General features: G+C 42.0%; 1 protein-coding gene across 2 annotated transcripts in view; it reads left to right on the forward strand.

Moving 5' to 3' along the window:
- VTI1A (vesicle transport through interaction with t-SNAREs 1A) overlaps positions 1-14,106 on the forward strand; it is a 1,126,058-nt gene that overhangs the window by 664,969 nt on the left and 446,983 nt on the right. For both annotated transcript variants that reach the window (XM_078643783.1, XM_078643784.1), the window contains exon 6: positions 11,050-11,120. In XM_078643783.1, the coding sequence (XP_078499909.1) occupies positions 11,050-11,120 (71 nt within the window). The remainder of the gene's footprint in view (positions 1-11,049; positions 11,121-14,106) is intronic.

Consider the following 14,106-nt stretch of genomic DNA (forward strand, 5'->3'; position numbering starts at 1 on the left):
AGGAAACCTTTAAATGTCCTTGTTCGTTTTGACATACATTCTTAACTCTTATGGGATTCATTCTGGATGTTTTTTTATTCCCTCCCTTCAAAGGATTCTACACCAATAGAGGGTCCACTTCTCAGAATACTGGCAATACTTCCCAAAACGTCCATGATTTATAAATGCACCCGGACCACACATTCTAACCGTCCTAAATCCAAAGTGGAACTTGCCTTGGAGGCGGATTTGAATTGTGTTTGGATCATCGAGTTCTGGGACAAAATCTGGGCTAGGTCTTTGAAAATGTCTAGATCTGTCTCTACTACTCAATCCATTTTCTTTCTCTATCACAGATTATACTTTACTCCTCTCTCCATAGCTAACTTTACACACACTGATAAAAAGGTTTGTTGGTCCTGTGACTTTCCCCTGGCAGATTTGATGCACCCTTTGTTTTCTTGCCCTCCTGCAGCTTCCTTCTGGAGGAATATTTGGTCTCGTATTTCAACTATTTTTAATTTGCACACCTCCCTATACAATATTATTCTTTTTATCGGCAGCCTATCAGATTCATTGGGATTGGCCTTTCATGAAAAAGGTTTATTTGACTTGATGTTCAGCAAATTTCGTTAAACTGCAAATGTTCAACTAAACTGTCTGTTTAGCCCTGGTGGAACAATGTTTGTCACTATCACAGATTGGATATTGCTTTTGCCTCCTCTTTTAAACCATTTGTAAGTAGGTGCTTATTTTGGTCACCATTAGCCAATTATTTGAATAAGGTTACAACATCCAGTGTCTCACGCAATTGTTCTGAACATTTTCAACCTCCATAAATTGTTAATGTCTCTGCTTTTGTTTCCTCTGTAAATTTTTTCATTTTTGAACTGTTTCTCGTTTGATTATTTTAATTGTCTCTTTATCTTTGAAGTCATTTTTATACTGTTACTTGATCTTCAGTTAAAGATTTATATAATACTCCCTCTCTTCCCCTTTTTCCCCTATGATATTGTCAAATTGAAAAAAAAGCTTTCTACTCTATTTTTTCCTTGTACTGGACCACAGTTAATATGTCCAATGCATGGTTTATTTTACTGCATTTGTTTTTAATTTAATCAAGTTTATCAAACAAGCAAGGCCCATAATTTAAGGTGCATTTTACTTTTTAAAACCCTCTGTGAAGTAGTTACCGGTCAAGCACATCGCATAACCACAGGAACCTTATAAGACATGGCGAGTGTTGTGCCTGTTCCCTTTTAGCACCGGGATTACGTGACTGTCTCCCAGCTAAACATCAGTGCCATTTTACTGTATTTCACCTTTGGGAGGCTTTGTATGTACAGCTAAAAATAGGGAGCACTTCGGCCAGCAGGGGCCAGGTTACATAATGGGAATGTCAATTTGTGGTCAAATACCTGAGGAAACATTAGTGTTTCTCAACAAGACTGTAGCGGCTGGCTGGCAATTTGCAGTACATTGCTTGGTGTTAGTTTCTCACTCCGCTGATTGCCTTTCATTGAGGCACAGACTACACACTAAGTAGGAAATGAGCCTAAGGCCATTTAAGCTTAAAATCGACATTTATGTTTGTGCCAATTAATGGAAACCGCTCTCAACAATTTAAAACCCTTACTTTTTAATTAGATGATGTTCTGTAGGCGGACACTGTCTGCGTCAATGGTTCCTGCACTTACTGAAGGGTATCTTAGTGTGTCCAGACAGACTCTGAAGAGTTTTTAGGCTGTGTTTTTTGGTCAATGTCTCTGCAGTGGAGACCGGCATAGTTTGCGGGTGTGGGGGGGGGGGGGCAGGGGGAATAAGGGTATGGGGGGGCTAGGGGGCTGTTAAAATAAATAAAAGAAACAGTTACCTTGCAGCGCCGGTCCCGCGTGTCTGCTCCTCCTCTCCGATTCACAGGAAAGGCTCCCCTGACCCATCAGAATGCTGCAGTGCAGCGTTGTGATTGGTTTTGAGTGTCCTGGTTTAACGTTCAACCAGGGAATGGGGCTCTGGGCCTGTTATCCTCACAGGCTGTAATGCAGCCTGCATGGAGAACGGGGAAAGTGCGCATGACTGGTTTGGGCAGCCCGAGAGGGCCGGCAAAACAGTCATTGCGCACTTAGGAGTGGGCAAACAACTTTTCCACTGCCCTGCCCTGCTCCGAGAGCAGCCCCAACCACCTGCCCACCCACAAAGCAACAGAAAACATAAAATGATGATAACTCAAAGTTACTATTTTTTTATGTCGAATTTGCAGTGACTGCTTAAAAGCAGTGGGGTGACGCTCCTCCTCACTAGCGGAGGAGCCGCCCATGTGTCTCTGTACAGGCTGCCATGTCTGCCGTTGAGCAGGCCACTTACAACCTGTCAAAACTGACTGGCCTTTATCACCCAGATAGGCGGTCTTTGTTTTATCCAATGTCTTCATCTCAAGAAAAACATGGACTGTAAGTGATTTCTTTACTTTTTTTTAATTTAAGCAGTAGCGGTCGCTGGTGGGAGTAGCTGCCACTTTGATGTGGGGAGGGGTAGTAATCTATGGATTATGGAGGATTACAGGTAAGTAAAGATATAAATAAATAAAACGAATTTCGTTGCACACATTGCATCCCCAAATGCGATGCAGTGCACTCAACAACATTTGTTTTATTTATTTATATCTTTACTTACCTGTAATCCTCCGTAATCCATAAATTAGTTCCCCCACCCTGCCCCTACCCCTCCCCACGTCACCGCCCGGTAAGCTACTCCCACCACCGACCGCTATTGAGACTAAGTTTAGCGAAAACTTCAATAAAACAACTGTGACATGAATGTTATCATTCTAACTATTATAAAGATTTATTAGATTTATTATTTATTCCAGAGGTCGAAGTGCATTAAAAAAGTACGGGAACTGTGACCCTGAGTCCAATGGGGATGATGATTGCCGGTGCGGGACTAAAGGCGTGGCTAAAACAAACAAAATGTTCTGTAATTATTTTGCTGGTCTTTCACCTTCAAGTAACTGCATGGAAAATAATACACATCTTAAATGAAAAATAAATGCAAGTAAACTAATAAGTGAGAGATGCACCATTAATATTTTGTGGTGCAACCTCTATTGGTTAATGTAATAACAGCAGATATCTGTGTGTGTAACCATAGAACCACATAATTGAATTCTGGTTAGTGCATTGGGAAATAATGACGTGTGTTTTAGTGCTACAATGTCCCAACCTATGACATCATTATTTTAAACTTGCATTACACACAGTGTAAGATAGGCTGCCACAAAGTGCACACAAAGATTTAGGTTTAAGATAAAAAAAAGTGCTTCCAAATATAGATCAGAGTAATGTGCAGACTGTACCTAGTATTTACCATTAGAGTGAGTGAGACATATCAAAACAAGGAAATTACACAAAAGGAACTCAGGATACATGTAAGGGAAACAAGGACTGCATTCACGTTTAAAGAGTTAATCTTGGCTAGACTAAACAGCTGGATCAGGCAAAAACTAGATGAAAATTTAAAGGCAAAGACAATGGTATTAGTAGTAAGGGTGGTATTGAGGTTAGAAAAGAAATATTATCTCTTTGGTTCAAAAGGCTCAGGAATAATAAAGATTAAGGATGAGTTCAAAAGTTAAGGTGTTAACAATGAATGTATGTGGGCTGAATGATAGGCTGAAAAGGCAAAAGGTAGCTTTATTAATTAAAAACACCCAGGCAGAATTTATATGTTTACAAGAGACACACATAGAAGGTAATAAGCCTTTTTTGTTGGAACAACTGGGGCTGCGCGTGCTGGCATATTCAAAACATGGGGCAAAGGTCAGGGGAGTGGCCATTCTAACTAAACTACTTAACGTTAGCACTAGGAATAAATTAGAAGATCCTTGGGGTAGGTGGGCCCTGATTGAGTGTCTGATTGGAAAAGTCTGGATTACTTTAGGGTCCGTCTATGGGTCAACGGAGGATGACCCTGAAGTATTCGAGTTCCTAGATATGGAACTGGCTACTTGGGCGCCAAGAGTGATCCTCGCAGAAGACTTCAACATCGACGGGGCATCAGGTTTGGGACTGAATAATAGAGGCCTATACCAAGGAAGGAAAAAGAGGGTGTGTAGAGCAATTCGAAGTATGACCAGTAACAACGCCTTTATAGATGTCTGGGAAGAGCTTAAAGCGGGCGAGGACGGCTTCACTTACTACTCGGCCCCCCATAGGAAGTGCGTCCGTCTGGATTACTTCTTCACCACCAGGTTACCCTCAAATACCCTCACGATAGCAAAGCTACCCTGTATTCTGTCTGATCACAACCCCCTATTATTGACAATAACGGGCAGTGGGCTTAAAAGACAGATTAAATCATGGACATTTGAAAGAGAACTCCTGACGGATATAGACTATATTACACACATGCACGTTTGGATAAAGGGCTTCTGGGACATCAACAGAGGGAGCACTAATCCAGGAAATGATTGGGATACCTTTAAAGCCGGGGTGCGAGGTGAAACACTGAGCTTTAGCCTAGCCAATCAGAAAAAGGAGAAAGCCAAGGTATATCGGGTAAACAGCGATCTGTTGAAAGCAGAGCAGAGACTTAAACAGGCTATTACTGAGGGGCGGGAGCTGGAACAACATCTAATGGAGACCCTGATGGCTAAAGCGGAAGCAGAAGAGAGTATAGCAATAAAATCAGCTAAGATTTATAATGCTAAGAGAGAGCAATGCTATGAATACAGCGAAAGGGTAGGGCGGACTCTCGCAACACGCACGAGACAGAGGATGGCAATAGGTGAAATTAAAGAGATAAGAGACAGCGGGGGCAATATGGTTTCAGATAGGGAAGGTATCCTCGAGGTCTTTAGGGAGTTCTACAGCAAGCTCTATGAGGAGGAGCAGGACAGGGATCCTGCCGATATTCAGAGATACCTGCAAGACCTACCAATTAAAACCCTACAGGAGATAGATAGGGACTCTCTCGAGACCTGCTTAGAGGCAGAAGAAATTAAGGAGGCTATGCTCAGTCTGCCTTCCGGCAAGGCTGCCGGGCCGGATCTGATACCCGGGGAATTTTACAAAGTGTTTTTTGCATCAATTATCTCAGAGCTAGTCAGGACACTTAGGGAGGCACAGGCGGGGCATTCTATACCAGCCAGCTGGGCAGGGGCAGATATTGTTGTAATCCTTAAAAAAGGGAAACCCCCCGCAGAGCCCGGATCATACCGCCCGATTACACTAATTAATGCTGACCTAAAAATCTTCTCTAAAACATTAGCGAACAGACTTGCTAGGGTAATAGAGCAATTAGTAAGCATTAATCAGCATGGCTTTATCCCACATAGAAGAACTACACTCCATGTTAGAAAAATGATCACGCTATTTGACGTAAAAGGGGCGGAGGAGAAACCTATGGCAGCTATGTTATTAGACGCCGAAAAGGCCTTTTACCGCGTGGCGTGGGAATTTCTGTGGGCAGTGCTGAGGAAAGGGAGAATCGGAGAAGGATTCATAAAATCGATACAATCATTGTATGTAGGACCAACGGTGTGTGTAAGGGTGAATGCAAGCCGCACTACCCCATTTAGAATTACACGGGGCACACGGCAGGGGTGCCCATGTTCACCCCTGCTCTTTGCACTTTACATAGACCCATTAATTAAGAAATTGGAGCTAAATGATGGAATTAGGCCGCTAGACACTAAGATGGGACTGATTAAGGTACTAGCATACGCAGATTATATTGCGATTATCACACCCTCACCAGCAGAGGCCATCAGTAAAATAGAACAGGAGGTGGAGCAATTTGGGCGGGTCGCAGGTTACGCACTAAATAAAACTAAGACACAAATTATAAAGAATACATACACAACATGCATAGATTCACGGGTGGTGGCTGAGGGGGTTTACTTAGGAATAACTATCACTGCTGACCTGGGCAATTTAGTGGACTTAAATACTTCTCCTATCATCGCGAAAGCACAGAAGGATCTGGATAGGGTACATAATCTGCACATGTCCATAGTTGGCAGAATAAACGTTATCAAAATGAACCTCCTCCCGAAATTTCTATATATATTTAGAACTATACCTCTATTTTTCAGCCCACTTTTGTTTAGTAGAATAGAGCTCATAATAAACCGGTTTATTTGGTCACAGGGTAAAACAAAAAGGGCACTAAAATGTATGGCATTACCAAGAGAGAGGGGGGGGTGGGCACTACCAGATCTGAGACTCTATCACTGGGCAGCAGTGCTGCAGCAAATAACGGGCCTCATTGGTGGGGCCGAGATGGAAGGAGAATTCTATACCGGCTCGTCAGAGATATTCGGTTTGATTTTAGGTGAGGAGGCACAGAATGCGTTCCTGAGATACACTGAACCGAGCTACTTTAAGAGGACCAGATTCAAGACCCTGGAGGCAGCCTATAAGGTGTGGAACGCGTTTAAAAAGAGCTTTGGACTGGGTAGATACCATGCATATACTAGGTTAGGGAACGACCCCACATTACCCCCAGAGATCTTTGCTGATACTGTTTTCAAGGAATGGGGACGGTTAGGAGTGAAAAGAATGGGAGATCTGATAGGCCCGCTAGGAGTGGGCCAATTCTCAGAGATGCAGAGAAAATTTGGGGTCAGTACAAGGACGTTTTTTAAGTATTTACAGATAAGAAGCGTATTGGCTGGAAAGAGAGGAGGACCTCTAGGATTTGGAGATAATACAATATTACAAGTAATAGAAGGGGGACACGGCTGTACGATAAAAAGGTTCTATGCCGAACTTATAGCACACAGGGGAGATTACTTGAGTAAATTTGAAGCAAAATGGATGGATGCGCTAGGAATTACGGAGGGGATCTTCGAGAAGTCATTGCAGATGGGACAGGAGGTTCTCCGCTCTTCTTCATTGCAAGCCCAGCATTATAAGACCTTGTACAAGCTATACTACACCCCAGCCAGAATTGCACAGTGGGGGGGGGGGGGGCACACAAGGGATAGTATGCCCAAGATGCGACAGCCAGGAGGGAGACATAGTCCACATGTTTGGCGAATGCCCCAACCTGGCTCCTCTGATAAAAGAAATCAAAAGGTTTTTAGATAGATCACTGAATTGTAAGTTAATGATGACACCCGAAGTAATATTAATGGGGCTGGACGGGACTGGAGAGCAATCACAGTTTCAGAACTTTTTGTTTGTAGCCATGGCAGTATTTCGTCTATGCATAGCTTCAGCATGGTGAGATAAGCTCCCCCCCCACTATGCAGCAATGGTTGGCCAGGCTTTTATATATAAACAACATGGAAAAAGCGTTATACGCCAGAAAAGGGAAGAAGGGTAGATCCCTTGGTCTGCAGATCTGGAAACCAATAGCAGATTGGAAGAATAGGGTGGCAGGAAACATAGAACTTCCATAGGGTCTTAAGGTGGGTGTGTAATGAAAATCAGGAATATTAATCAAGCTGTATCCATGGTGTTATGTTTAGTTGTTCGCCCTTCACGGGTTTTCTCCAGCTGTTTTGTTTTGATTGATGCTCTAGCTTACCCAGTATAATTTGCCAGGCTGAATTATTGTAACCTGAGATATAGAAATGTCGTGGAAAAAACGAAATTTGATTGTATTTTTTTTTGCTTTTTTCATGTCCTGTGCAGGGGGGGGGGGAGTTAGGGGAATAAACGTTGTAAAAACATTTTGAATAAAAATATTTAAAAAAAGAGAGAAGCAATAGCGCAGGATGCCCTCAGCTTTCCAATCTGCATTAGTTTTATCACAATGAGAGGGCACTCCTATATTTGATTGTTCCCAGAAGACTCTGGTTGTAAGGGACCAGAACCCTGGAATCTATTAAATTATATATTATTACCGACTGGATGACCAGCAGCAACTTAAAACTCAATAGAGACGAAACAGAGGTTTTGATAGTTGGGAACACTCCCACTCTTTGGTCTGAACTCCAGTGGTCCAACTATCTCGGTGAACTTTCCACTCCTAAAACTGAAATTAAATATTTAGGTTTTTGGATGGACAGTCATCTCACCATGGAGGTACAAGTAAGAACACCCTGCCTCCTGCTTTGGCCTTCTCCAGGCTCTTAGGAAAATTTTGAGTTGGCTCCCCCGGCATTCGGAAAACCGTGGTCCAAGGCCTCATCCCGTCCCACCTCGACTATGGCAATTCAGTCTATTTGGGAAGCCCTCAGTACATGGTCAAGAGCTATAGACGGTCAGAATGCTGCAGAGTGTGTTTTGTTGAAATTCCAAAGAATAATTAAATTTCCTCCTCCATTGTTACCTTGCACTGTTTGCATGTATGTAAAAGAATCAAATTCAAATTCCCCCCTTTAATTCAGGGATTGTTAACTCCTTACACTCCCAGAAGATCATTGCGCTCCGCAGACTAGAGACTTTTTTGATACTGAGAATCAAGAAAATGAGAAGTGGTGGACGTCCCTTTGCCTGTCTGGCAGCTGAACTCTGAAACCCCATTTCTCTATATTTAAGATTGACCAACGAAGAAGCCAAACTCCGGAAGCTTCTGAAAACTCACCTCTTCGAGTGATTCACCCACAGTGCCAGCTTTAGGAAAAACATGACTTAAGCGCTGGGAAGCCTATTGGGTAGCCATGCGCTTTATAAATACCTAGCATAGCATAGAAAGGGATCCTCAATCACTAGTACAAACAGTGTCATGCTTCATCATTGGTTCCTTGCCTACTGCACTTAGTGATAGTGGGTGGGCTCAACTTTGTCAGCAGATCTCTTATTGATATGCGATCTGTGGTTAAAATTGCGTGCAGGTTATTCCAATCACAGTTAGGTGGATCTCTTTATTGTGGATACCTTTGGCAAGATGAGGATCCTTTTATGTAATCTAATAGATTCCTGGGATGTCCCCTACCACCAGAACCTTCGAGAGAAACAAAATATAGGAGTGCCCTCTCATTGTGGTAAAACTAATGCAGACTGTACCTATAATAAACTTTTTTTATAATTGTCCATTAAAGGCTCACACTCCACTGCTCATCAGGTCGCATTACAATGCCACCTAAAAATAATACTTCGAGTGACTCCATCAGTTAAAGCCAATCCCGGCTTCCAAACAGCCTTTATATTTGCAGATTAACCAAAGGCTCACATTTACATTTCTTTTGGGCAGCAGATACCTGGCAAGACAGCCAGTTTCTTGTTAAGCTCTCTAACCCCCCTCTCTGCTTGACAGCACAGGAGACTTTCTCCCCTCCATTTCAGCTGAAGCATCTTAAATGTTGGAATTAACCACCCAAGGATGGTTATCCTATAACATAAAGTAAGGGAACTGTTTTTGTCATATTAAAAAAAGTGGACAAGTTGTGTCTCTCATATACTTCCCACTTCGACCTTTGGTTTATTCACCAATGCTCTTGCCTGCCTGCAGTGCAGATGTTGGCATGGCACTTCAAGCCTTTCTGATGAGCCGTACGATGCTGCCCATGGCTATCTGGTGTTGGGGTTATAAATTATCAAGCATTGTTTGATGTTACTGACAGCTACCATTAAGATTTAAGTGACAGAGACGCTAAGTCATTGCACAGATTCTTAGGTACATTGAGTTTTGAAAACACCCTTCCTCTTGTTATATTGTGGTCTGTCCATAACAACAGGCTAATGCTGAAAATACATATTTTTGTTAAGAGGCAATAGTGGAAAGTTTTGAGAGGGGTGTCTTCTAATGTGTCCGTTGATGACCATTCCTTCTGAAATCTTAATATCCTATTTTGTTGGCGATTCTATTTTATTACCCAAATAGGGTAGTGGGATGTCTGTTTTTAAGAGAATCTAGAAATTAGCGAAAATGCGACACAAACCAATGCAGCGCATATCATCAATTCATATCAATGTTGTGGAAGATCTAGCAGAAATTCCAGGTATCTGTAGCTAAGGGAATACAGAGCCAGTCACAGATTTACTAACAATCATAAAGGCAGTGAAGCAGCTGGAATGTATGCGATATTAAGTGAGTCAGTGACCAGGTAGTGGTTTTGGGAGAAAATTAATTAGTTTGGGCAATAGTGTAAGTTGAGAAGGATATGCAATGCAATCAACCCGAACTAGTATAGATGTGATCATGTTCAGACATTCCGCCAAGTGAGGAGAAAGCAAGAATGGTGTAACTGGTAGCACTGATTAGCGAAATACCAATTTCTGAAGTAAAATAGTGAGCAAAAATTACCAATGAAAGGATAAATTCGGGAAGGGCTTGAAGATATAGCAGATGAAGGAATGACCAGGATGTGGATGTACTAGAGACATATAAATATCAGAACATACAGTATACAGACAGGACATTAAGATTCTGCTTCTACCTGTGAAGAAACAGTTTTGGAAGCTTTCCTTTAGGAGGCAACGATTTATAGGGAGCAGTTTATTGCAGGCTGGAAGGTTAGCCTTATATTTGTTGAATGCCTTTGGTGGCAGAGTATGTCACTTTATGCGTACCTTGGACTCACTAAGGCCACAAACGTAGTCTTCAGCATGGTCAACTTTGAATAAGAAGACCCCATTGGTTGTAATTTTGTGGAAAGCTCCAGGTGATCTCTTTGTTTGACATTTAAACAAAAGCAATACGGAGTATCATTATAATACTCCAAAGCAGTGCCCATCTGAAAAGTACACTTTAAAATGCAGAAGGAGACAAGGAGTGCAGCCATTTGAACAAATGCACAAATATGCGAAAACAATGCTAAATCTGTGAACAAATGAGACAATAATTTTTTTACTGTTATCACTCAGAAGGAAGCAGTAGAGTTGCTGTACTGGGCTGTAAGGAACAGATGAAAGTAATCAACCATTGCTTATTTTGGAAACACCCAACACGTTAATTTTTCCTTCAATGAACTCATTGTATGACACAACCCCTGACACATCCAATTTACTCTTGCAGATATTTGCTATGTACTGTGTTTTACTCTCCTGTAATTATTATAAAGCTCATGAGTATTCTTCCGATATATTGTATTTTTTAGTTTCTTTGGTGCAACTAAACCACTGGTGTGAAGTTTCTCTCATCCTCATGTTTTCTTTTATTTGTTTTCCGCACCTACAGAGCAGATCGGCCAGGATATCTTGGAAAACCTTAACCATGACAGAGAGAAAATTCAAAGAGCTCGAGAACGGGTACGTTATTTGAAGTGCATGGCAATAAGAAACTTTAATAACCCCTCTTATCCATTTATCTACACTACTGGTAGCCCACCCACTGCAAATGTAACCGCAAGGTATTCAGCTCATGTTAACTATTTTAGTTCTCAAAGAGGGTTTTAATGATCTCTCAGAAAGCAACCAGGGTGGGAGAACTCTGATGTCAATGGAGACATGTTTCCAAACTTCAGTATCCCACCAGAGAAGTATTGAATTTTGTACTTGACCCCTTTTATTGCTAACAGTGTGATCACTAAATGGGAGCGCAGAATATTGTGCCACTTGGGAATTCAAAAACAGGAGGTGGGAGTGGTTTAACTAAAACTAAAACAAAACTAGGTCAGCTAAAATTAATAGGTCCCATCTCATGCCTCTACATCCTTTCCTACAAATGACAGTAGAAAAAGACTTCTAGCATTATCAGACCTGTCCATTTCACTACCCATTTCAGGATTTATAGAGCCTACTGTAGTCTTTGGCTTAATCATTCGTGTTCCAATTCCAACTGCCCATTGTGATTGTAGGTGTTGTCAGATTCTGCATTTTCCCCAGGCAGCGTTTACTCTCAAGATGGTGTGTCTAGTGTATACAAATGGAGTGGGAAGAAAGAATGCAACATGATATGGGTGGTGGCAAACTCTAATCCACTACCGTTATTAATATTGTCTGCCCTTCACACCTCTCTGAGACTGAAGTGCAGCACTGAAAGGATTAAAGACCCTCAAAAACAATTCCCCTGTCCAAACATTTGACAGCTACTACACCTTTCATGCAAGGTGGTGTTCACTCTACCTCTGCAAGGTGGAAGTAATGCCTCTGCTTAGTGAGACGAAGTATGGGGGCACTAACAGTAGTAGAATCGCCAGGAAAGTAATATTTCCTTTCTCTTTTATCCATCTTTATCTCTCTCATTCTTATTTCTTCCTTTCCCAACTGACTGGGAATTGTAGGTTGGGGTGTAAGCACGTGCTCAACCACACTTCTAGCAAAAATGATTGTGCGGAGATAACAGGATAAAATATGTTTCTGTGTGAAGGTGCAGGCAGGGAGTAATGGATACAAATAGCGTGCAAGGTAGACTAATTTACATGACTATTCATTTCCATGTGGGATACGTGCCTTTGAACATCACCAATGCAGTTTTTGTTCTCTAGTTACTAATTTCATATGTTTTATGATGCAGGTTGCTCCTCCTGGGGATGTAGCTTGGGGTCTCCTCATAGAGCCTGGGTGTCCTGATGGCTGTCAGGAATTCCTCCAAGAGAATGCAGCATAAAAGCAAATGCCTCTGGGAAGGGAAAGTTGGGGTCCCTAGGAGTTTAGTCTGGAGCTAGTTCCACTCTGGGAAGCGAAAGTTGGGGTCTCTAGGAGTAATCGGATTACAAAAGAAGTACTACCTTCAAATGATAGACGTCGCCTCAAATGGCCCATTGGGGACAAAACCAAAATTAATTAAATCAAACATGCTTTATTAACTATGCTGACAAAGATCAAGTCATATGCTGAGACTATGGGAAGTGAGAAAGATACTAATGGGCTGCATGTAGATTGCTTTAATCAGCTTACTGCTTACTTTCATTCTAATCACAAACGCAAAGATCATAGTGATGGAGAGAAAAATAAGCTGAACTCCTGGTTCACAAGCGAGTGCAGACTTTAAAAGCACCAATCGATCAGAGCTATTAAAATCAAAGATATAACGCTAGTGAAAGGGCTGCAACGGTCTTACAAAATAGCAATAACATCTGCTAAGAGGAACTGGGATGAGGAAACTCCTAAACAATTGGGTGAGGCTTGTTCCTTGAAAGATTCTAGGAAATTTTGGACCCTTGTAGGGAGAGGTAGTTTGGGCTGCCAATCGGGGCTATCTAACAATATTACAGCGGGGATTGGCAGCAGCACTTTGGAGCCCTGTACTCCTCCACTACCAACCACAGTGAAGGGACGCCCTCTTAAATGTATCCCTAAATCCATTGAGGGTTTATTTCACCAAAGGAGAAATTGAAATTTCAATCAAATCCATCATACCTGCTAAGGCCCCGGGATCGAATGGAATTCCCAGATACTTGTTTCGGTATGACAAAAGTAATTGGTCAAATTATATGATGGAGCTTTTTAATGCTATTGAAGGAGTGCCCGCATCCCAGACTCAGGGAAGGAAGCTGAGGTTATTCCAGTTTTCAAAAAAGGAGATAGAGGTAATCTGGCTAACTACAGGCCTAATCAGTTTGATAGACTGTATACAGAAGGTATTTAGTCGTACCCTCCTAGCGAGAATCCAGGACTGGATGCTTGAGAATAATATACTGTCGCCCTTCCAAGCTGGATTTCGACAGAAAACTGGAACAGCTGAGCAGGTTTTAAGAATAATTCTCCTCTACTAGAAGGTGGTGGTACTGGGTAAGGGGAGCTTGTACACTGCCTTCATAGGCTTGAAGTCGGCATTCGATCTTGTGCCTCGTGGTAAGCTCTGACTGGCATTGAGAGATATGGGGATGTCGCAGGATAGCCTGACATTGGTTGTTCAACTTCATAATGACAACTTTGCAAGGATCCATTTGGGGAACCAGGCTCAAGTCACTGACCCCATTGTTGATAATAGGGGGACCGGCAAGGTTGTTTCTTGGCCCCTGCGTTGTTTTCCCTTTATACTGATCAAGTAGTGGACTTCCTAGATAAAATTCCAGTCGATGCCCCCTCACTAGAGAGTGAGGAGATTGCTATGCTCCTTTTTGTGGATGATACGCTTCTAATTTCTAAAACTCCTATGGGGCTTCAAATATTATTAAACCGGTTTAAGGCCTTCTGCGATGAAAGGGGACTTGAAATTAACACTAATAAGACAACATTTATGATGCTGAATCCGGAGTAAATCTTTTAAAGGATGTTTAACCTTAGATAACATTCCTTTCAAGTGAGTGCATAGCTTTGAATATTTGGGTGTGAGATTGGCTGAGGATAT

The sequence above is a fragment of the Lissotriton helveticus genome, chromosome 5_1 (genome assembly GCF_964261635.1).
Source record: "Lissotriton helveticus chromosome 5_1, aLisHel1.1, whole genome shotgun sequence".
Taxonomy (NCBI): Eukaryota; Metazoa; Chordata; class Amphibia; order Caudata; family Salamandridae; genus Lissotriton; species Lissotriton helveticus.